We start from the raw sequence: 25,202 nt of genomic DNA on the forward strand, positions 1-25,202 counted from the left end.
TGAGGATATGACAAAGACTGGTTAGAACAAACTAGGTCCAAGATGGTGGAAGATTCGACTTCTAGTAGACCTTAAGCCTCATTATACACTTGTTTAATATGTTAGCATGCTAAATGACAGCTCTGAGGCTTATCATAAAAGGCCAAAAATTGGGCAGTGGCCCAATTTCTGGAAATCCCCATCCTTTACCCAAAATAGTTGGAATAATCCTCTCACTCATTAGCCTATGAAATTACCGAGCCCATAAAAACTAACCACCCTTATATCTCTTTAAATAAATCCACTTCTTACCTATCACTTTATCTCTCACTGAATTCTTTCTGGGATGAGACATAAAGAACCTGAGCTTCATCAAGTCCTGAGACCAGGTGTGTGATGTCAATTAAAAGACCGCGGGTTCGGGCTTCCCTCATGGCGCAGTGGATGAGAGTCCGCCTGCCGATGTAGGGGACTCGGGTTTGTGCCCCGGTCCAGGAAGATCCTACATGCCGCGGAGCGGCTGGGCCCGTGAGCCATGGCCGCTGAGCCTGCGCGTCCGGAGCCTGTGCTCCGCAACTGGAGAGGCCACGTTGTGCGATTTCGGTTGTATGCACATATGCATTTCCCACTAGAACACGAGCTCCTGGAGGAGAGGGAGCCAGTTTTATCCTCAATCCCCAGCATCTAGCATATAATAACCCCATCATTGATTGTGTGTTAGTTACCTACTTGCTAAATTTTAAGGTTGTTTACTAATTCCAACATCTTTTTCACAAAGATTTATTTCCTAGAAGCCACACCTTCTTTTCCCCTGTACTTGCTGGAAGTATAAGGGGGCTTTTCTCTAGTCTTCACCCTGAGAATCTGATGTGGCTTCAGGAAATAAACAAAAGAGTAGAGGTCCCCTAGAAGTACCCCCATTCCCACCCCCACCCCTGGAATTTTTAACTCTCAAGCTAGTCCACCCTGAGCCTCCGGCAATTTGTCACTTACATTGAAGTGTTCCCACTGGTATTGGCTCCCGCTGTGGACTTGTGCTCCTGGTAGGTTGTGATTCTCTGTTTTTTCTTGTCTCTCCAATTTTCAGGGTGATGGTTGCCTTGTGACCTCAGTTTTCTGAGGGATGTAGGAAGAGCTGTTGATTTTCAGTTTGCTCAGCTTTTTTCTTTTTGAGATGAGGATTTGGGAAGTGGAAGGATTGGTAGGAGGAAAATAAAAGAGAGAGAAAACGCAAGTGACAGCAAGGAGAGGCAGGAAGTACAAGGAAGGAAGATGCTTACAAGCCAGGAGCCCCACCTTCCTGTGACCACCTCACTTCCTCCATCTGGCCAGGGATTCATGCAACTGACCACCCAATTCCTGCTGCTGCTTCAGCCTCCAAAGTAGTATTTTTCGACTCTGACTGTTCATTAGAATCAGCTGGGGAGCTTTTATAACTCCCTGCACCTAGGTCTCCCCTAATTAGAAGCACCTTAGGAGGCTGTAATGTGCAATTGGTTTTGAGAACTAGTGATCTAGATTCTTGCTACTCAAAGGGTGGCCCACGGACCAGCAGCATTGGCACCACCTGTTAGCTTGTTAGAAAGGCAGCATCTTGGGACCTACCCTAGACCTACCGAATCAGAAGCTGCATTTTAACAAGATCCATGTGGGATTTGTATGCATGTTTGAGAAGAAATGACGAGGTGATCCTCCTACACCTGCGCTTCTGGTTGTCCTCATGAAGCAGCCAGCTCCCTGGGAAGTGCTAAGTGAACTAGGCATCCTGCTGATCGTTATCATAGCAGTGGAGAAGTCCAAAGCAGCCAGTATAGATGGTGTGCCTGCTGTGATTCCCCAAGGCTAATATATTTGAAACGGAGAGAATTAGATCGCCCAGCAGCAGGAGGGGCTTGGGCCCTTTAGTCTGAAACACCAACGCTAGGTTCATTAACTAATGGGTCCACCAGAGTCAAATTGTTCTAATTGAATATGTTAGAGTTGAAGAGTTGGGGTTAGCTTGGAGGCCGGGGTTGGAAGCAGGCAAAAGGGACTGAGCAGACAAGCAAATAAAGCAGGAGGCCAAGAGGAATGACCACTGGGTCGAGGTGAGGGAAGGAAGACTAGAGGTCATCAGTTTCGCGGGGGAGGAGCACAGCAGTGAGGTTGGTGGACTCAAACAGGAATGGCTGGGAGTGGATGACTAGAGAGGGGAAATGCAACAGATAGGTCCCAAATCCCGACTCTACCTGAGCCACATGGATGTAGTCCTTCAACCGTTTACTTCGTAAGCTCCTGTCGCCTTCTTCCCTATAGGATCTCAGTACTTTGTGGAATAAAATAATAATAGGCATGTGCCTGGCGCTTTACTGCTCACAAGGACTGGAGTATAAAGTACAGGTAGGGCGCAGGGGCTAAGAGCTTAGACTTTGGAGCCACATGGCCTGAATTCCAACCTCAGCTCTGCTACTTACTAGCTGATGATATTGGGCAGGTCAGCTGACCTCCTTGGGGGCACTTCCTCATCTACAAAATATAAGGGTGATAATGGCAACCAGCCTTATAAGGGTAAATGAGAATGGATGTGAAGCAAACAGAACATGTACACACACATATATGGTATATTATTTAATGTGATATATGTGTATATTAAATAATATAAACAAGGAGTTGGGACCTAATTCTTCTGACTTCTTCTGTTTGAGGATTGCCCACCATTTGGTGTCACCTCTCTAGGTTCCTTCAAGAGTGCTAAATGAGAGAACACTTAAAAAGTTATTTTAACCAAATCACTGTGCGGACCTTGTTTGGATCCTGATTTAAGCAAATGGTGGATACAAATATTTGATACAACTGGGAAATTTTGAAAATGGACTTGGTGTTAGATATTAAGGAATCATTCTTAATTTTGTTAGGTATGATAATGGCGTGGAGGTTATGTCAAAAAAAAAAAGATCCTTAGCAGTTAGATTACATTCATATCGAAGTATTAGATCAAGCCATCTCATATTGCCAATATTTGACCATATAGCTTAAATACGGACAAAACAGGCATTTGTCTGACACCTTACTTTTTACCAGGACCAGTGCATAAAGCACAGGGGCTAAGTGAAATAATATAACGTCTGGGATTTTATTTTGAAATATTTCTAAGGAAAAAACGGTGGAGAGATAGACAGATGAAACAAGATTGTCAAAATGTTAATAATTGTGAGGCTGGGTGATGGACTGTGGGAATTCATTATGCCAGACTCTCTACTTTTGTGTTTGTTTGCAACTTTCCATAATAAAATTATTTTAAAGTTTTGTTTGATGGTTTCTTTTTTGTTGTTGTTTGTTTGACGGTTTTTGACTGTGTATTAGTATTTTTGACTACAATGGAAAGAAACCCAATTTAACCTTGCTTAAACAAAAGAAGGGATTTGACTGGGCTGGGATTTAACTGACCAGAGGGCAGCATAGAGCTGGTCTCAGGGAAGACTGGATTCACTGCCTTGAATACCTTCTCTTTGTCCTTCTCTATTTCTTCTCTGTTGCTTCTGGCACATTCACTTCGTTGGCTGGTACAAACTTGGCCAGGTGGTGGGTTGGAGAACTGCCCTTGAGGTATATCCTTGGGTTTTGTGATCAGAGAGGAACAAGAGGTTCTTATCCCTGGGCAGGAATTTGAAAAGTCCCAGGAGCCCCGATTGGCTTAGTTTAGGTCATGTGCCCACTCAGACCACTCACTGTGGCTGTGAGGGACTATAATTGGCCCACCCTGGGTCACCTGACCACCTCTGTAGCCAGGAGGGCTGTTTTCTGAAGACTTGGGAGGGATGGGTGGTGGGACAAGGGCTGAGCAGACAGAAACAGTAGCTACCTTTCTAAGGTTTCTGGTTATTTGCACTAGTTTTTAGATTACAATCAGCCTTTGATCACGGATCATGTCTTTTTCCTTTCCAGTGTCTGTCTCTCCCACCCCCAGTTTTTATTTTAAGGTTTGTGGAGCTGGTTGCAAGGCTTGTTGAAAAAAAATCAGCAGTTTCCATCTCTTCCCCCGTTTCCCTTCCTCAGAGGAGACTAGTTTCAGTTCTCTGAACTGGTTCTTTGGCTTTACTTGCACGTTTCTGAATGACATCCTTATACTCCTACGCTTGATGTTTCAGTCTTAGGCATTACCTATTGATCACCACCATGGGAGATGATTTTGATATCTTTCACACACACCCACAATCCCCACCCCATGTGTTCACGCTTTTTATCTCCCCAAGTTCCCAATAAATGATATCAGCATCGTGTTGATTAGATCAACATTTAAATAGTACATGATTAACATTATATGATGATGACTATGAAAACAGTACCTCCAGTTAAGCCACAGCTGTACCACTCATTTTTCTCCTTTGAGTTCATAATTTTTTCCCACAGACATTTATTCTGTCCTTAATTCTCGATGGTCTAATTTGCTTCTAAATAAATACACTCAGATTTATGAGGTATTCATTATATTCATCATCCTGAAGAAATCTCTAAAGCTTTCTGACCTACTCCGGTCTGAACTGGTTGCCATTTCCATTGGTACCCACCTTTCAACCTAGGATGTCCCTTCACCATCACCCTAGGGATCCCTTTCACCTCTTTCCATATTGGATTCCATATTTCCTGCACAAGTGGTCTTCTCAACAACAGTGAGTGAAACTACCTGTAAAACTGGATTAATAATAACCCTGAATAAAAAAATAATTAGTAGCCATTAAGACAAAATTAAATAATGGGTGAATGATTGCAATGTCCTAGAAAAACATCATTTAAGTTAGGGATCATGTTCTGCTGTTAGTAATAGAGAAGTGAGGTAACAGTAGCTTAAGGTACATGTCAGTATTTTTCTCCCATAAAAAAAGACTGGAGGTAGGTAGTTTTGGGTGGTTCAAGTGGCATATTTTTATCCTATCCTTGCCTTATAACTTACACCCTCATGGTTTTAAAATGGCTGCTGAAATTCCAGCTATTACAAACACATTCCAGGGAGTATGAAAAAGTAAGGGAGGTGGGGGAAAGGCAAGCTAGGTCACCCACCTTTCAAGTGTGTTTTCAGCTGCCCTGTGCAATGACTTCTGCTTTTTCTCATTTGCCACCATTAGTTGAAAGTGACTACATATTTAAGTTCATTTAAAGATCAAAAGAGAGTAACTATGGTTCAGGCATCCAAAATGGAGCTGGATGGCCATTTTGGATGTGGTTTCAGACACTTTCCTGCATCACTGAGAATTTGAATCTTCTCTGAATTATATCAAACTCAAGGACACCACCGGCCATTTTTAAAACAATGTCTGCTAGCTGCAGACTTGTAGCTTCAAAGTTCTCTCCCTCTTCGCAACTGTGTAATCATTTCAGATCTCAACCAACCCTTGCCTAACAAACACTCTTACTTCTTGCCAGCTTCAATCCTAATTCATGACAATTTATCTAACCTTGTGGGGTTTTGCCTTTTTAAGCCTCCCCCATTTTGTAGTCCCAGGGAACATAATTCAAGTGCTTCTTGAAACTGTCTCCCTGGCTGCAGATTTAACAACTCCCCAGTAGATGCCTACTTATTTCAGTCAGGTCTCCTTTTCTGAAATTTTAGTTAACAAAAGGAAGGCTGGGAATTAACAGTTGGTCATATGGTTGCTCAGAATTAAACCACAGAAGCCAGGGAGAATGGATCCTAGAAGGAGCTAGCAGCCTTTAGATCCTTCCTGGAATGGAGCAGTCATCAAAATTTAAACTTTGAGAATAATACTGTTCTGAAAGAGCTCTTTACTAACCATACATTAAACACCTTCTTTGATCTGTTAGAGGACTGGCTGCATCCTTGCTTTAGGCAAAGGTCTTTGCTTACCTTTGAGAATCAGACTAGCCATTCATCAGAATAAATAAATACAATTTATTTCACATAGGTTGAGGCTGTAGTTGATATACACCAACCGACTGTCCTATACAATTCCTTGAGAGGGAGATTTGCAACATATATAAAAACCAATAAATTTTAAAAAATCCATTCTCTTCAGGATTGTCATTCCTCGCTCAGAAATAAGGAAGTGATTCAAGGAAAGAACAAGATTTATGTATAAAGCTGTTCACAGCACCATTATTTATGACAGAAAGATAAAAGGAGTTTACAATCCAAATGTCCTACAATAAAGGAAGGACTGAGTGAATTATGGTATGACCATTAGATAGCCATAAAGATCATGCAGCAACATGGGAAAGTGATTGAAAATATACCGGTAGTGGGAAGAAACAAAAAAATGGATATGGGTATGGATAAGATTAGAAGGGCATTCAGAGAACTATAATGGTTTTGTCAGGATGTTAGAATTATGAATATGAATGATTTCTGTTTAAATTTCCTTTATTGTTCTATAGAAAACAACAGCAATATCAACAACAAAAAAGTAAAATAAATTTACCCAGGTCATTGACCAAGATTTTTCCTCAGATTCTTTCCTCTTTGTCCTCTGCATGATTTTGTTCACGGTGCTCCCAGGAAGGACAGTGCTACTCTACGTGAAGGCCATACCTGAGGTCAGGTGAATAGTCTTCCTGTGGCTTTTATGCATCTTCGTGGGTTGACGCACTGATCATGTCTCTGAAGCACAGCTCAAGCTGTTTATCATGCATCATCATAGAAAATTTTTTCCAAGTAGTAGGAATAAATTTGCAATCATCTACTTTCCCTTGCCAAGATTTCTTCATAATCGGTTTCATGAAACTAGAAGCCAGTTGTCCTAGTTTAGATGCAGATTTGTAGGCACCAAAGGGAATTAAAAATATATGGAATTGCTAATCTGGGAATCAAGCCTATGGGTCTTCAATATGATGCTGTATACCTACCCATCCTACCACTGCCACTACCAAAAGCAGTCCAACTTCTTTCATGGGATTACATAGTTGTCCAGTTTGGCAAGACCTAGAATTAACCTTAGGTTAAAGTAGATGTTAATTTTTTTTATCTTGAAGCTTCCTAAAATGGCCCTACTCCTTGAGATGGATTGTGATTTATGAGTGTGACATGCATACTCCTTGTCAGCTGGGGAGGCTGGGAACTGTTATAGCTTCAGAAGTGTGATAGAAGGAAACTAACTGACCAGGGGGATTTTCAGAGTAGGGGTGGGAGCGCGGGGATCAGTGATGACAAATGCTCCTCTGCTCAGTAGAGCTGGAAAAGATGGTGTTATTCAGGACACAGGGAAACCCATCCAGAATCACTCACCAACCGAGCTTGAGGATACTGGCGGAGCCAGGGTCCTCATGTTCATGGGGCTTTACAACCAAGGCAGGCATTCTGGTGCAGAAAGAGTTGATTTTCCAGGGATTGAGGGATGTGAGATAAAGAGCTCAACCTACTCTATCGAGAATAAACGTCCATAAAGTAATCAAGGAAACAAGAATATTTATCTAGATAGTTAATCTTAGAGGAGAAACCAACTTGAAGGAGAATGAAAACAGAGAAATTCTGAAAGATTCTTTGAGATTTTGCCAAATTAAATTCAAGTTTGTACGCCTATGTTCTGTGTATAATGCACACACTGAATTGTTTTACTCTGATGTGAAATTAACTGTGCTCCTCAAATACTGGGCAAGTGTCATCAACTGAGAGAATCTTTGTGGGGAACCAGCACAACCTGAAAAAGGAAGCATCAAAGATTCCAGGGCCTTGGTTTGGGGAGCACATTTTATTTGACAGTACTGGAGAATTAACATCTAGTAGCAGCATAATACAAAAATGCAAAACCAATCTACTTAAAACTCATACAATGAGAAATATGTCTTTCAAACAAACAAACAAGAAACAAAAAAAAAATTAGGAGATTTAGAGACCAGTTGATAAAAATGTTAACAAAAATCAAAACTCATTCCATCATCAACAACAACAGTTATAGCATAAATGGAGTACATTCACTTTACATTCTCAAAAAAGATTGTCATTTTGTTTTCTCTGCAATATGTCTATATATATATATATATATATTTATGTATAATATTCACATTCTGGAAGGCAAGAAAAATCTTCAAATTTAATTCCCTAAGTTTAAAACATTACATATATTTCACTTAAAATAACCAAAACATTAAAAATAGCAGCAACGCTGGTCTTTAAATATTATTACAGTAGATTATTCACATAATGTAGATATATTTGGGTAGCTCTTTCACTGTTAATATTATCTAATATAATTTACAAACTCCAAGGTCCTGGTCTCATTGCCAAATGATAATCTAGATTCAATAAATACTATGCAAAGAATAATTATAAAACACAGACTGCAGAACATTCTCCAGACTAGAGAGAATCATACCAAATTGTTTTAGGGAAGAATCAGGTTTGATGGAGGTTTGAAGACATGCAGGGAATCTGCAGGATTTCCAAGGCAAGAGAGAATGATCTGACAAGCTCCCTGGAATGTCAGGAATTGAATCCTGAGAAATATGTCCATGTGGAGAAGGCACTGCCGCCTCTTCTTGGTGCCATGTTTCATCTGAATATGGCATTAAAGTGATTAACCACTGGAAAATTTCCCAATAAACAAGGGATAGAATCATTTCTCACCAGGAGGCAAGACACCAGACCAGGAGGTCGATATTTATTTTTCATCATTTTCATTTATTCTGACGACCAAAGGCATAGAAAACAAGATTTCAACAGGGCTTTGTGTATTTAAGCCTGGATAGTAGGAAAAGTATTTCTACCCTTACTCCTGATCTAAGCCACTGGACCAATTTGCTAATCTTATTCGTTTAAAAGGAGCCCCAGATGTGGTGACAGGGGTTTCTTAGTACCTGGAATCTGTTACAAAAGTTGCCCCTGCGATTGTGGCTTTTTTGTATATCGAAGGTTTTTTAGAAAAGGTAAATGGTTAAGTGTCACAATGGGGTTAGACCAATTTTGCCTCATAGTAAGACTGCTCGCTGATATTCCAATAGTTTGTCCTCATTTTCAAACCACTTTATATATTATCTCAATTGATTCTCACACAGAAATATGTGAGGAAGCCAAGGACACATCCAACTGTTCACTTTATAGACCAAGAAAACTGTCGCTCCTGGAGATCATAGTGATTAGATTGTCACGGTCACGCACATGGACAAACTGGTAATTTGAAAGGGGTAGGGGAAAAAAAAGGGAAAACAAACAAGTTCAGGAGAAAAAGAAAGGGACAGAGAAATGGTGCCACTTGGCAGATCGTATCATAAACTTTAAAACAAGCAAAAGGAATTTCTCATGTAGAACACAGACATTTGAAAACATTTAAATACTTGTCTTCCAACAGTCTCATACTGGTCTTGATTACTACATCTTTATGTAGTTATTGAGGCTGACATTGAAACATAAGATCATGGAGAATTTCTTACATGAGTTCCATTATTTCCCAGGAGACATAAAAATATTATAGCCTGTTCTGAGAACCCCACTCCTGCCCCATTTCACCTCCAGCACAATAGTTACATGAAAAAATATGTATATTTTGACTGATTTTGGTAGTTTTCTAAGGTGTAGTTTTCATAAAATATCATTAGTGATTATTCTTGCTGTGTCCTTAGGAAAATTAGCTTTTTCTCTCTTGGATTGAAGCTGAGAAGACTGCAATGAACTTAGAGCTTTTATAAGTTTACGTTTGGACTCCACTTGACAGTTGCTGGAGAAGTAAGTACATTATTTTAATGACTAATAGTTAATTTAGTAAGCTGTCATATTTCACACAACCTTTTCAAGAAAATTTAGTGATTCTTAGCTTGACAGTTCCACAAAACAAAATTATACTATTCCATTGTAAAAAAACCTTACATATAATGATAATCTATGAACAGAAAGACTTAGATTCAATGTTCTGGAGAGTGACACTTTGAACTGTTAATCAGTTTTTAACTTTAATCAGCAAATGTATTAAAGAAACGGCTGAATTACAAAGGAGGTCATTCATGACACCATTGCGTAACATGATGGAAAAGTCACCCAAATCCCTTTGTTCCTCCTCAGGCACCACCCGTCCCAATCCCCCGACTTAACTTCACCCCCTCCCTAACATCCATACACTAGAAATGCCCCCCCCACACAGAGTCACCCAACCCTGAATTGAATAAGCGAGGTACCATAAGGTAAGTTATGCTTTTGGCAAGCAGGAAATTGGACAATTCTTTTAGTTCTTCTGAGGTAGTAGAGTCTCTCCTTCTAATATTCTAATGGTTAAGAAAAGTCTAGGGAGCTGAATTAAGAGGCAAGTGGAACGTTGGTCACTGTACGTCAACACTGCTCTGAAACTGGTGGTTATTATGGTTATATAATTACCGCACACTCCACAACTTCTTCAGTGGGACCCTGTTATGTGGACAACTTAAGATATTAAGGTTGCTGTGTGATTGGGGTAAGCCACAGCTCCTTGAGGGCACTGTATAACTCATTACAACTTGGATGCAATTCCTACATGTTTCTAAAAAAAGTGCCTGGCATATAGCAGGAGCTCAATAGATATCAGATTACTGACTGTTGAAAATCTCCCATTTAGCTCAGTGAGATTACAAGCTAAAACATACATAAAAACACCCAACCAACCACAGACTAATTGTCACTAAAGGCCAGGTCACTTTCCCTTGTGTGTGGAACTGTAGACACCTTTCAGACTATGAGAAGGTTAAACGCAAATGGTACTGGCCATGGTATAGCATGCAATTCCATATTAACCTTATTTCCATCATGACTTTATCATAATGTTGTGGCTGTTTTAGCCATAAATAACTTTTCTGAAGATAAAGTGATCCACTCTCTCTGCTGTTCTTCAAGCTTTTCCGCCAAGCATTGAATCAAGACAGGGTCCACCTTAGAATCAAATTTATTAGCAAACCAATGTCCATCTTTCATAAGCCACCTTAGTTCTGCTGCTCCATAGATACACACACTTCGGAGGTGAGAGCCAGTACAACTGGGATAGAAAAGGCCTTCTAGATAGTTCCATTTGACCAGGCGGGTCTTACTCTGTAGGTCAGACACATCCTGGGCTGTCCTAGAAATCTCCCCGGGGATTCCTGGTACCCGAATTAAGGTAGCCCAAAAGTGCTCATCAGGCGAGTATGTATCTTTAGACCAGGCAAAAAAGTCTTTAACGAGGGAGCTGTTGAGAACATATCTAACAAATGCTCGACTTAAAACAAAATAAGCACTGCCAACAAATATCTCGATGTTATGGGGGGGGGCTTCCTTGGAGATGTTTGTCCTCACTGGTAGTTTCACATATTCATAAGGCACCTGTCTGAGTTCATGGTGATAAGTGAATCTTTCCATCTTAGTGTTAGGGGGTTTCACTGTCTCTAACATATTTGATCCATTGAGTTTCTTCAACTCTGACACTAATTCAAAGTTTGATTTCAAAGGAAAATCCTGCCCACACAGGTTGATAACATATTTCCACTGAACTGAAGACTTCAGAAGGTCTGACAAGCAATTTAAATCAGCCTGGAGTCTGGAAATGTGTGCATATTGCACAATCTCTAATTTGGAAGCAATGAAAATATTAGAGAAGCACTTAGCTAAATTGTTCATGGCAACTTTGAAGGTATCAGATGATTTACGGTCATAATGGATGCAGTAAATATTGTGCTGGTTGTATATAGCATGGATTAGCCTTTCAACCATAATTGCATCTTTGTGAACAACCAAAGAATAGGCTATTGGGAAGCTTTTCTCCTCCCTTGAAACAAGCTTTTCGTGGTAGCTTCGTAGGGCCTGATAAATGTCACAGTCACTGGTCATTGCCACAACATCATCATCATCCAAGTCGATGATGGTTCTTCTTCTTATTTCCAGACTCTTGCCAATTTCCAAAGGCTCCTGTTCATAGACACCTGAACAGTTAATCTCATACCCGATTTCATTCTTAACATGGGTATATCTGTTCTTTACAAAAGGCGAGGTACTTAGGGAGTACTCAACCAAGTAAATGCCTCTTTCGGGGAAGAGGAGGCGTTTCACATTTAGAAGCTTCAACAAGGAGAACAGCCATAGGGTTAGAAACAGGATGAAAACTTTCTGCTTTAGGTGGTATTTAAAACAACATTTGAATGTCTTCATTCTGTAAGAGAACAAAGGAATAATTCCGTTGAAATATGAAGAGAAAATTAGTTCAGTTCAACCAACATCCACTGGGTGCCTACCACACACCAGGCAGAATGCTGGGCCCAAAGATGATTAAAACAAGATTCTTGTCCTTAAAAGAATCCAGAAACAAGGAAATGGAAATATGTACAATGGTTGTATTTTGTCGTAGTCTGTGTTAACGATACCTAATTTTGAGAGATGTTGGTTACCGAATAGAATGAAAAATAATGTTAACTCCTAAAATATAGGTACTAAGTATCTTAATTGTCTGTATCTGTGCTTAGCATATTTGGGGAGGGATTGCTCTGGTTTGGGCAGAGGCCTAGAGAATTGGATGTTGTCAAGAGGTCATTAGAAATGCAAAAGACCCACCTGAGGCTAAAAGGAATATCCATCTGGATTCTACCTTCAGATCCTGATTAGATCTAGATCTGATGTCAAATGGGGAAAGCCCAGTAAATCACTGCTATAAACTGAATGTTTGCATCCCCTGCCCCAAATTTTAAGTTGAAACTTAACTGCCAATGTGATTGTATTAGGAGGTGGGGCTTTTGGGGAAATTTTTAGGTCATGAGGGTGAAGTCCGCATAAATAGGATTGGTGCCCTTACAAAAGAGACCCCAGGAAGCTCCCTTGCCCCTTCCACCATGTGAGGACACGGTGCGAAGCTTGTTGTCTATGAACTGGGAAGCAAGCTTTCATCAGGCACAGAATCTGCTGGAGCCTTGATCTTGGATTTCCCAGCCACTAGAACGGTGAGAAATACATTTCTGTTGTTGATAAGCCTCCCAGTCTGTGGTATTTTATCATAGCTGCCTGCGCGGACTAAGACACCCACCTTCAGAAATAAGAGCAGTGGGCAGACCCCCAAAGGAGCTATAGTAAATATTAGACACTAAAATTTTATATAGATTATACAAATTTGGTAAACTTGCACATTTCACTTACTTATTTTGTTAGGCCCCATTTCCTCACAGGGATTAGAAATTTAGCCCTTAAGATGAAAAGAACCTGACGCATTGAGAGAAGGTGGGGGCCAGGGGCCAGTTTGGCAGAATCTGTCAGTTTTACGAACCCATCCAGAAGAGCTCATGTGTGTGCAAAGAAGGTGTGTAATGAGAAGCTTTAAGGCTAAAGACTGAAAAGCACTAAAATGCCCTACGGGGCATTGATTAATTACACCCACACCGGGTGAAAAAGCCTGAATCTGCACATATCCCTGTGGAACAGTCCCCACTGTAGACTATGAAACAGAAATAACGAACAGTGTAGAGCGAGCTCACAAATGTGTCCAAAAAAGACTATATACACCCAGAAGCCTAGACACAAAGAGCACACGTTGCCAAACTTTTTCTTTCTCTGTCACAACTACTCACCTCTGCTGCTGTAGTGGGAAAGCAGCCATAGACTGTGTGTAAATGACTGGGTGTGGCTGGGCTCCAATAAAACTTTATTTACAAAAACAGGCAGCTGGCTGGATCTGGCCCACAGGCCAATACTTCCAGAAGGACTAAGGATCTGGAGCCTGGGGAGGAGGGGGATTTACTTATCACTGAATAGCCTTTTGGACTATTAGAATGTTGAAAATGATTATATTACTTTAACAGATAAAAATGGGCTACCCAACAGAAGGGCATTACATGTGCTTATTTGGGGAGCAGCAGGAAATGGGGAAATCCAGGGAATATTACCCAGAGGCTCGAGGACAGGAGGGCTGACCAAGCTCCTAGGCCTGCTTCCAGGAGGTTCAGTTACTGAGAACTGGGGAGGTCTGAGGAGCCCACATACAATTTCCTTACACATCTCAATAAATCTTAAACGAGGACATAATCATTGTACCCAATTTCCTTAGAAGAGGTAGCAAGGCATTTGAACCTGATTTACTTTTGTAGTTTTCTTTTATACAGATTGATTGAAAAAGCTCTCCTAGGAATGCCATACTCTCATTCACCCTCACTTGAATTACCCTCCTTTAAAGAACCATACCTTATTTATCAACGCTGAACTGTTCCGTAGAATCTGGGTCCTCCCCACCACACCTCAGTCTCTCCTCTGTGGGTTTCTCCTGAGTCCTATTCTTAGCTTACTGCTCTTCTCACAAACACTCTTCCTTGCTTTCGGGATTTCCATGTATACCTTCCATGTATATACACTGCCAACACCTTTATCTTCAGGACTTACATCTTGCCCAAGCTTCTGACGTGAACATCCAATTGCTTGATAGACATCTCCACTAGATAGCCCACGGGCACTCAACATCAATGAGTCCATAACCAAACAGGAAACCTAACCTCTCCTGTGTTTTCTGTCTCAGTTTATCCACTCAATGACCCAAGCTTGAAACTCGAAAGCCACCCGACTCTTCCATTTCCTGTACACCCACAGGATCATCTCACAAATACGCCTCAAATTCATCCCTTCTTCTCCTTCTCCATTACCAGGTCCAGACAACATCTTTGCTGACCAGCATCACACTTACATAAAAGGGCAAAGGTTTCAGTGCCTGCGGATAACCTGATGACATCTCCCCAGACTGGGCCCCTTTCAGGATTTGATAAAAGCTCATTCTCAGCAAAAGGCTTGCATCTCCACCCCTTGTTCCTTCTAACTTGGGGAAAGGAATGCTTTCAGTCAAAGGCAATTCTGGCATGGTGAGTAGGTGAAGGGGCTTTACTTGGACTTAGGACAGGGCAGAATAGGGAGGACTGCTTGTTTCCCCTGATGTTAAAGGCTGTCCCGGAGACAGACGAGCTCTCCCGCTTAAAGATGTCTGGCGTGGGAAGAAAGAAAGCAAGGCCTCTGGGCTGTCCCGATTCCCTCCTCTTTCTTCCTTTAGAATTAATTCTTGTCCCTGGCTGGCGAAGCTCAGACACAGGGCCCAGAGCTAGCTCCCCCAGGACTCCTCACAGCGTGCCTGCCGCCTCTCCTTCCCCGGTGCCCTGCGACCCTCCCTCTCTGGGCAGGAAGCCATGGCCTCCTGGCTCAACTCAGACTATCGACGCACTAGCTGGAGTCGGGAAGTGTGTGCTCCAAGCCTTCTCAGGAGGGGCAGGGAAGCGCGGGTGCAGGAGGTTAGAGATCACAGTTCTCAACCTTAGCTTTTCTCAGGACACAACCTCTGCATGATACCCACAGCCCCTCCCAGCACAGACGATGTTGACATACATACAATGTTGCAGAATGAATGCCTGCATGCTTCTATGTAATGTTCTTTGTTAATTTAATAATATCATTATTATTAATGCAGAGTCACTCAATAAAGAGGTGTTGGAACTCCCCTGGTGGTCCAGTGGTTAAGACTTCGCCTTCCAATACAGGGGGTGCGGGTTCAATCCCTAGGATCCCTGGTCGGGGAGCTAAGACCCCACATTCCTCACGGCCAAAAAGCCACAGCATAAAACAGAAGCAATATTGTAACAAATTCAATAAAGACTTTAAAAAAGGTCCACATCGAAAAAATCTTAAAAAAAAAAAAAGTTGTTACTTGGGGTACTCTTCTACCAGGGGCCAGGGGTGGAGGGATGGGGATGATTTCCAGAGGCGTGACCCAGGTCTGACTGGAGCTGGCTGGGCTAAGACTGGCAGTTACGCGGCCACGTCTTTTCCAAAGCCGAAACCAGGGCAGCGAGGTCACCTTCTACAAACACCCCACCCACTCTTTCCCCCTTAAAAGCTCATGGGCAGAGAGCAGGCAGGTGTTTTGCTGCCACGAGGTAGTCTTACATTACGAACAATGCCCCACCCCTGGCAGAAGGGGTATTTCCCTCCCACTGACCCAAGCAGATGAGGAAGCTGACCTGCTTAGGGAGTTATCACCACATGGGCGATGACACAGAATCGAGAAGGAAATGGCAGCAAGGGTTGATCGCTACATCAAATGAGGTCTATTTGGATAATTCAATAAAACCCCAACAGGGATGTGGAATGCAACATTTTCCCCAAACCATCTTCTTTTCCTCTACCCTCCCAGGCATTGTTTACAGTTTCTTAAAGGAAACAGCAGGCACACCAAGGTACACCCCAGCTAAGTGGCTATAATTGCTTTCAGGGCTAAATGGCCACAGCCATTAGCAGCTTTTCAACAAACTCTCGTTCGTCAGCAATTCGTCAGCAATTGAAAACCCACGGCTGTCACTGAGGTACGTGACTCCTAACCCAGGGCAAGAGGGCGAATGGTAAACCACCAAAGAACTGGAGGAAGGGTTGTGCATGTGGTTTAGCTTAGGCACCAAGACTGCGGGGCCCACCGTGCATGTTGCAGATGAAGTAGCCTCTGTCCCTCCGCCCCCGCGCCCGTCCTGCTCCCTCCCTGCACACCTGCACGTCTTCCCAGGCGCTCACACAGGTGTGTATGTGTGTGTGTGTGGGGGGGGTCACCGGGAGGAGAAGAGAAAGTAGTGTAAGGGCTTCAGGATGCCCCAGACCCGGACATGGATCCCTGGAGAAGCAGTGGCTTTAAGACCAATCAAACTAAGCCTGGTTTTCTGGTCTCAACTTGGGGATTAGAAGTGCCCCCACTGGGGCTGTGAGGGCTCTGGAGCCTGGGTGAAAGGAGTTGCCCGCAGAGGTCCTCAGGGCACATTACAGGTCTTTTCTTTCCCAGCACCCAGCTTGCCTGACTCCAAATCTTGGGGTTTTTCCAGTGTAGTACACAGGACGTGCTGGTGTTTGTTTTGTTTTGTTTGTTTTTAAGAAAAGAATCCACTAAACAATTTTAGGCACTGTGAAGGAAATGACCTTCACCTTTCTGACCAAAGGAGGAGGTGGAAAGGGCAGAAGGAAGGATAAAGCAGCTGGAGCTAATAAGACCTTGCTCTGGGCTGAGCTGGAGAAGAGGCAGCCACACGTGGTCCTGGCGGCACAGCCGGGCTTCAGCTTGCGGGAGGCCCCTGCGCTGGACCCTGGACAAGCCCCTCAACCTCTCCACATCTCTGTGTCCCCATCAGTAAAAAGACGTTAATAATAGTAACTACCTCAAAGGGCCTTTGAAGTTAAGTGAGGTAATGCATGCAAAGTGCTTTGGCACAGTCCAGATCTTGACTGCCTGGTTAATGCAGGTATGACTTTAATACTTTAGAACCAATGCTTGAATGCGTCCATGTAATGCTCGTTATTAATTTAGTAATATCATTATTCTTAATGTAGAATCACTCAATAAAGAGTTGTTACTCGGGGCATTGTTCTAGGTGCTCCGTATGTAATAACTCAGTTCCCTCCACAGACCAATGAGGTAGGTACTACCTCTCTCCCTCTTTTACAAGACAGGAAACTGAGGCACGTGGAGATAAAGAAATTGCCCAAGGTTATACAGAACTAGAAAGTGCTTTAGTTGGAACTTGAACCCAGAGAGTCTTTCTCCAGGGATGAACCCTCTAGGCAATGCTGTCTCTTAGAATATAAATCTAAAAATACTCCTTATTTTCCACAAGTTTTAGTCCTTGATTAAAATTTCTCATTACTGTGTCTTATCTAGCTGTCCTAAAGTTGGAACAGAAGTGAACATCAAACCACGTTTGAAGTCCTCAGAACTTCCACCCAGTTTAAGGGCTTATTTAGACAGAGAATCAGCCTGGAGGAATGCTGGCTGATGAACACGTTCTGTTCCTGCAATCAGAGGCTGGCGCCAATCCACATGCCAGTGAAGGAGATCAGTCAATTTCCCAGCCAGTGGAATCCACTAAAGGAAAAGAAAGCGAGCTCCTCCTAAGAAATTCTGCCATCAGTTACACTTGTATCCTGTCACTGACTATTCACTGATTCACTTGTTCTTGTTGTGACCAGTGACACAGGTTGGGCTGAGAATTACTAATTGCTTTAGAAAACTGCCTGGGTGCAACCTCTCTCTACGTGGTGAATATTTCCTCTATGGGCCACCTGTAAATTCTTAAAGTTTGTATCGTTATATGTCAGTGTAAAAAATAGGCTTTGAAGAGTTTATTGATTTGGAAATGTCAGAATTTTGTTTCTTTCTAAAGTCTTACAAAGAGGAATCACTTAAGAACACTAATATAGAGATGACCTCACTCAAAAAAAAAGAAAAAAATCCTGATCTAGTTGAATAAGCCAAGGTCCTCCTACTGCACCTCTCTGATTTCCATAGAGCCATTGATTCTCCCCTTGGTGACATGCTCATCACCAAACCCAAGGAAAGTTTTGGAGTAAGACCATTAGTGGGAGGATGACTCAGCTGAGATGCATTTCCTCAAAGCCCCCATAGCACCTGAAGTCAGCAAAGGGGCAGAAAGGCAGGTTTCTTGCGCTGATGACCTCTCACATCTTCATTGTTCTAGAGGGAAGACTGCAAAAGGCAAATAATTATCAGACTGTGTGCAGCTAAACAGTAAGAATGGTGTCACTGGGTCATTAATACCATAGAATACAAATTGGGGACAAACGTCCTCAAATAATAAGAGGTTATAGTCTCAAAAAGAAAACAAAGCTCACCAGTAATCGGCCACCTGGCCATAGCATTCGGTGGCAGTATGTCCATCCAGACTGTTTTAAATAAACATGCCTGTTTTGCCTTCCTTTTTTTTTCTTTGGTAAAAACAAAAAATTTTTTTTAAATTAAAAAAAGTTTTTTTAGGTTTCTTTTTTAAATTAATTTTTCTTGGAATATAGCTGATTAACAATATTGTGTTAGTTTCAGGTGTACGGCAAAGTGAATCAGTCATACATATACATATAGCCACTCTTCTCTAGATTCTATTCCCACAGAGTACTGAGTATTGAGTAGAGTTCCCTGTGCTATACAGTAGGTTCTTATTAGTTATCTATTTTATATAGTAGTGTGTATATGTCAATCCCAGTCTCCCAATTTATCTCCCCCACCCCCGGCTTGCTTTTTAACAAGAAGGCTCACTCCTTAGGCACTGTCTTAGCTGTTTCTTTCATTTCACAATATACTGTGAATGAGTCCTCTTCTAAACTGGGTCTGTGAACTGTTAGAAAGTAAACGATTTCTGAGGTCAACATAATTTTCTATAGGAGAAAAACAATTGAAATAATAGAATTGACTTTTCTGGGCCTTCCCCACCAAAGCTGAATTAATTATCCCATAATTCTTGAAGAAGCTTAGAAGGAAAATCCTAAAGCTGACAAGAACTTCAATGGTGATTGAGTCCAAATTCCTCCTTCTCTAAATGGGGAAGCAGAGACCTACCCATCATTAGACCCTGTTTCACTCTTGGGATGACGGGAACACGTTCCCCCATTACATACATGTTTGTATATCCAGCTGCTCCCCCTTAAGGGAGTGGAGAGAAGGGGACCTCTACTCCCCCTACCCAGGTCCCCTCAGGTGGTACTCAGTCCAGCTTGGCTCCACTGCCCCCTCAGCTGAGGCTGTTCTGGCCAAAGTCAACAAAAATCTTCATGCTGCCAGCGTCAGAGGACACAGACCTGTTGCTCTCTAATGGTCTATGCTGAGCGCCAGTACCATTTACATTATCTTATGAATTCCATTCAATAAACCTGTGAGGGAGGTACTATCATTGTCTCCATTTTTCAGATTAGGAAACTGAGTCACAGAGGATAAGTAGCTAGTATGTGGAGGAGCCAGGATTTTCAACTGTGGCCCCATTTCAGAGCCTACGCTATTAACCATAATGCGAGGTTGCCATTCCAATCTCTTGGCGGTAGAAAAACCCTGTTGGTTCTGCATCCAAAATGTAGGGGATGTAGGGGGAACCCACCCATCCCTTTCCACTGTAACCCAAGCCAGCATCAATTCTTGCCTGTATATGAAGTAACTTCCTCACTAGCCTCCCTTGCTTCCCTCTAACCCAGGGGTCCCCAACCCCCAGTCCACGGGCCGCACAGCAGGAGGTGGGCGATGGGACAGCGAGGGAAGCTTCATCTGCCGCTCCCCGTCGCTCGCATCACTCCTGAGCCTTCCCCCACCCCGCCACCCTGGTCCATGGAAAAACTGTCTTCCACGAAACCAGTCCCTGGTGCCAAAACGGTTGGGGACCGCTGCTCTAACCCACTCTCTGCACTGTAGCCAAAAGGATCTTTTAAACCCATCAATCACATCACTCCCCCTCCCTACCCCACTCCTTACACTTAGACCACCTTCACTTGGGTTTCATTGCACTTACAGTCAAATCAGAAATCCTTTCCACGGACAGAGGCCCAGCCTGTTCCTGCCCCTGCCTTCCTCTCCAACTTCATCTTTTTTTTTGACATCCTTGCGTGGAGGTTCTGCACAATATTTATTGGCTAGTTTCTCAGGGGGTTGACAGTAACACTAACACTTCATACATGGCCGAGAAAAAAAAAAGTGCTTTTTTTCTTTAAAAACAAAAAAATTAAAATACCCAGCATCATAAATAAAGTAGGTTATCATATCCTCTTATTTTGGATCCCCCCAACTTTCTGCCTCAAACGCAATGACAGTCCTAGTAGTGCTGGAGCCCGGGGGCTTGAGGTGAGAGGGTGAGGGTCTGCTTCCACAGTTTGCACTGAATTCTCTCCAACTTCATGTTATTCTGCTTTTTTCTTGCTCATTAAGCTCTAAGCAATACCAGTCTTTCTACAAGTTCCTAGAACACCACAGTCTCTTTCCTGCCTCAGGACCTTTGCACTTGCTCTTCTCATGTTGAGATCATTTTCCCCTGAATCCTGGCCTGACTGGTCCTTCCATATCCCTCAAGTCATAGGAGAAATATCCTTTCCTCTGATCGTCTCTGATCACCCTTCTCGAATCTTTCCTCACTGTCACACTCTTTGTTTTCTTCTCAGCACTCATCACAGCAGCAGTTACTGTGTTTACTTGTTTATTTCGATCTCTGGGACAGGCCTCATTTACGCTCTACCCCCTGCCCCATGTACATCCCTAGCTGGCACAGGGTGGTTGCTCAGCAGAACAAAATCAGAAGACCCAAGTTCTATGTGGGCTCCGCCACCAAAAATGCCTCAAGTGTCCCTGGCAAGTCATTTAATGTTGGGTAAGTCTTTATTTCCCAAATGTTGAAGGGGATAATAGTTTTGCTATCCCACAATGCTGTTATGAAAGTCTTATGATACAATGCATGTGAAATAGCTATGGAAGGAAAACTGTGGTATGCAGATGTCAGGTACTAGGACCTTTACAAGATGAATGAATTTTTGGGAAACCAACATATTGACTTTTCCCCAGTTTTCTAAATAGTGCATTCATTATATTTCTAAAATAGTACATTCATTATTCTCTTCATTCTGACATTCTAATTATTATGTTTTTCACTTCCCGACAACATTCTTTTTTGTTAAAGCCTGAAGTATATTGTTCCCAAAGATGTACATACACCTATCTTCGATTTTGAAAGGTAGGAAGATGGTTACTCTAGTTAAACTTTAGAATTTTTCCCCCAGTCTGCTCAATATTTTTTGAAAGATCGAGAGCCAAAGAATTCCTTTAAAAGACATCCAAGAAGAGCAAATGGAACTAGTTCTGTGCATTTACAACCAGCTAAACTGTTTCTGTAACTTTATGCATTGCAGAAGCTGTAAACTTTTCCCCTGAGTTCATTATCTTCGGGGGCAATTCTCTAGAAAGTACAAAACTGCAATGACTTGTTCTAGCATCCCTGTCAGGCAAAGCCATCCCCAGGGACCACGTAAGAAAGTGGTCCTGAGGAATCTGCAGCGATGCGAGTACACAAAACATACCCTCAAACAGGGCCTCCAACGGCTCAGTTTCTCAGATCATATGTCCAGTTAAAACTGTCTCACTCAGAGAAATAAGATGCCCCTCTTCCAAAGGGGCTCTGGTTGAGGTCCCTGTGGACCATGTCACAACTGATAGCTTCCTCTACAGGCAGCAGGCTTCTGTTTACAAGTACAAAGACTATGGTCACCGCTTTCCTTAAACGAAGGTCTATCTAACCTGCAAGATTTGAGAACAGAGGTCTGAATAAAAATCCTGGACGGTAGTATCAGTTTATCAACCACCTCTTTAGATTATAATTCTTCCAAATAGTAACTTGGCTGGAGCCTCTCTGGTTTGGGGGAGATTTATAGGGTCATTTAAGGTCACGTGGAAAACAAGCAACCCACATTAGGATGTATTTACCCACGGTGGTCCCTCAAGGTCATCGCAAATCTGGGCTTGCAGCAGTAGAGAAAAAAAGTGCCAAATTCAGCCAGCTTTTTATACTCACACCAATTAGGAGACAGCCAACGATTCTGGGCTTTGTTGCATCTGGTCCACAGGGCAAACCTCAAAAGCTGATTGTGTATCATGCGGGGCAAACTATACGGCTAAGAAGTCTTTAGTAGGAAGTCCAAAGGGCCAGAAACGATCCTACTGAATGAAAAGTGTTTTATTTTGTAACAATTTATGACCCTCATTATGTTGCAAAACATTGTTTTTCCATAAAAACAAAAACAAAAATGCTGGTGGTGGGGGGGGTGAGGTTGGTTCAAAAATACCTATGCCCTCAAATTTCAGCTCTGATGGCAACAGCTTAAATCAGTTTCCTTCTTTGTAGGTATAAAAGGTTACAAAAAAGGTGCTCGTCGATGTAGTCAATCGTTATCTTCCAAGCTTTGTACACAGAGAGGTTACATTCCTTTCTCCAGTTCTCTTCTCTGCCTTCCACACTTAGCTAGCCCAATACAGAACCAATATATAGTTTATGTTTTATGTTCTAACTTAAAAGTGTGGCTTTATTTTGGCTTCTTTTTCTATAAAGAGGAAAAACTGCATTGAAAAACATTTAACTCCTTTAAAAAAAAATCACGTTTAGTGCACTATAAAGAAAAAAGAACTTCCTCTGCCCAAGGTCTACATGATATGATTTCCACCCCATCTCACCCCACCCCAGAAACTTCTGGAAGCACTTCTTTGGTATTATATGGCTCTCTATTTTACACTGCCGAAATTAATTCCTCAAAGGTTATGCAGCAACTGAAGAGACACAGTAACTGATTTCTACACCTGCATTTAAAGTAGAATTTCCAATGCTGTAACTACATCAGAGGGAGCACAGGGACCCACAGAGGTGAATCAAGGGTACAAACAGCAAAAATGGCTTAAAGCCAGGCCACACTCTCCATGAATGGATTAGATACACTCAGTTTTAAATCATCAGAAAGGCTCCTTTGTTTACCTTCTGTGTTCTGCCACTGTGGTGGGGAGCTGAGCCGGAGATTTCAATATGCTTCTGCCCTTCCACTAAAAAATTCTAGACTGGCATCCTTGTCACGATGTTACCATTGAGTCAAGATCTGTATTGCTTGGTTTAAAATGGAGGTATTGTCCCAAGAGCTTGTGTGCACAGAGACACAATAAAGTTAAGACCCAGGAACTTAAGTTAAAGGTTCTGCCAAAATAGGGATTTCAAAAGCAGAGGTTTCGTGTAAAACCAGCTGGCATCTCCTAAAAGGAGACGTTCTAGTTAATGGTTTTTATTATTATTCGTATTTTTATTGAGGCATTGTTGATTTCCAACATAAGTTTCAGGTGTACAACATAGTGATTCACAATTTTTAAAGGTTATACTCCATTTATAGTTATTATAAAATATTGGCTATATTCTCTGTATTGTACTATATATCCATGTTAACTTACTTATTTTATACATAGTAGTTTGTACCTCTTAATCCTCTACCCATATCTTGCTTCTCCCCCTTCCCTCTCTCCACTGGTAACCCACAGTCTGTTCTTTATATCTGTGAATCTGTTTCTTTTTTGTTATATTCTCTAGTGATGTTTTTTTCTTTTTTTTAAATAAATTTATTTATTTTATTTTTGGCTGTGTTGGGTCTTCATTGCTGCACACTTCTCTAGTTGCTGTGAGCGGGGGCTACTCTTCGTTGCCGTGTGCGGGCTTTGGAACACGGGCTCTAGGCGTGCGGGCTTCAGTAGTTGCAGCACACGGGCTCAGAAGTTGTGGCTTGGGGGCTGTGGAGTGCAGGGTCAGTAGTTGTGGCACACGGGCTTAGTTGCTCTGAGCATGTGGGATCTTCCCAGCCCAGGGCACGAACCTGTGTCCCCTGCATTGGCAGGTGGATTCTCGACCACTATGCCACCAGGGAAGTCCCTTTAGTAATGGTTTTAATTAAGATAACAGGTGTCAACATGTAGGTTTTATTTTCGGCTAATATAATAAAAAATTTTAAAGATTATTTAGTTAAAAACTAAACATCTCAGCAAATTTATATGCCAACTGTACAGAATACAAAAGTAAAAGACTCTTCAGATCTCCAAATGTATTATAATGTTACAATCATTGAAACAGTGTGGCCAGAATAGACAGAGTTCAGTGGGATGAAATTCAGAAACAGATCTAGTAGGTAAGGATTGTATGTATGGCTCTAGTAGACGGGCTCAGAAGTTGTGGCTTGGGGGCTGTGGAGTGCAGGCTCAGTAGTTGTGGCACACGGGCTTAGTTGCTCTGAGCATGTGGGATCTTCCCAGCCCAGGGCACGAACCTGTGTCCCCTGCATTGGCAGGTGGATTCTCGACCACTATGCCACCAGGGAAGTCCCTCTAGTAATGGTTTTAATTAAGATAACAGGTGTCAACATGTAGGTTTTATTTTCGGCTAATATAATAAAAAATTTTAAAGATTATTTAGTTAAAAACTAAACATCTCAGCAAATTTATATGCCAACTGTACAGAATACAAAAGTAAAAGACTCTTCAGATCTCCAAATGTATTATAATGTTACAATCATTGAAACAGTGTGGCCAGAATAGACAGAGTTCAGTGGGATGAAATTCAGAAACAGATCTAGTAGGTAAGGATTGTATGTATGGCTCTAGTAGAGATGGCAAATGCCTCCGAACATCCATCCTCCCTATCTTCTTTACTAAGAGAATCTCTATATTGCTGGTGGCAGTAACATACCCCTCTAAACGACTTTCTCCCCAGCCTCCATTGTAGAGGAGCAGTCAACGAAATACAATGTGGGGTAACCAAGAAAGTTCTTCAAAAGAACCTGATTCGGGCTTCCCTGGTGGCCCAATGGTTGAGAGTCCGCCTGCCGATGCAGGGGACACAGTTTTGTGCCCCGGTCTGGGAAGATCCCACATGCCGTGGAGCGGCTGGGCCTGTGAACCATGGCTGCTGAGCCTGTGCGTCCAGAGCCTGTGCTCCGCAACGGGAGAGGCCGCAATAGTGAGAGGCCCGCATACTGCAAA

The 25,202-nt window shown here is 42.3% G+C and overlaps 1 protein-coding gene across 2 annotated transcripts in view; it reads right to left on the reverse strand.

Moving 5' to 3' along the window:
- Positions 1 to 10,037: 10,037 nt before the first annotated feature.
- GCNT4 (glucosaminyl (N-acetyl) transferase 4) overlaps positions 10,038 to 25,202 on the reverse strand; it is a 24,843-nt gene continuing 9,678 nt past the window's right edge. For both annotated transcript variants that reach the window (XM_024732760.1, XM_024732761.1), the window contains exon 2: positions 10,038 to 12,047. In XM_024732760.1, the coding sequence (XP_024588528.1) occupies positions 10,685 to 12,046 (1,362 nt within the window). In that variant the 5' untranslated portion in view covers position 12,047 and the 3' untranslated portion in view covers positions 10,038 to 10,684. The remainder of the gene's footprint in view (positions 12,048 to 25,202) is intronic.

The sequence above is a fragment of the Neophocaena asiaeorientalis genome, unplaced genomic scaffold (assembly GCF_003031525.2).
Source record: "Neophocaena asiaeorientalis asiaeorientalis breed wild unplaced genomic scaffold, Neophocaena_asiaeorientalis_V1.1 scaffold515, whole genome shotgun sequence".
Lineage (NCBI taxonomy): Eukaryota > Metazoa > Chordata > Mammalia > Artiodactyla > Phocoenidae > Neophocaena > Neophocaena asiaeorientalis.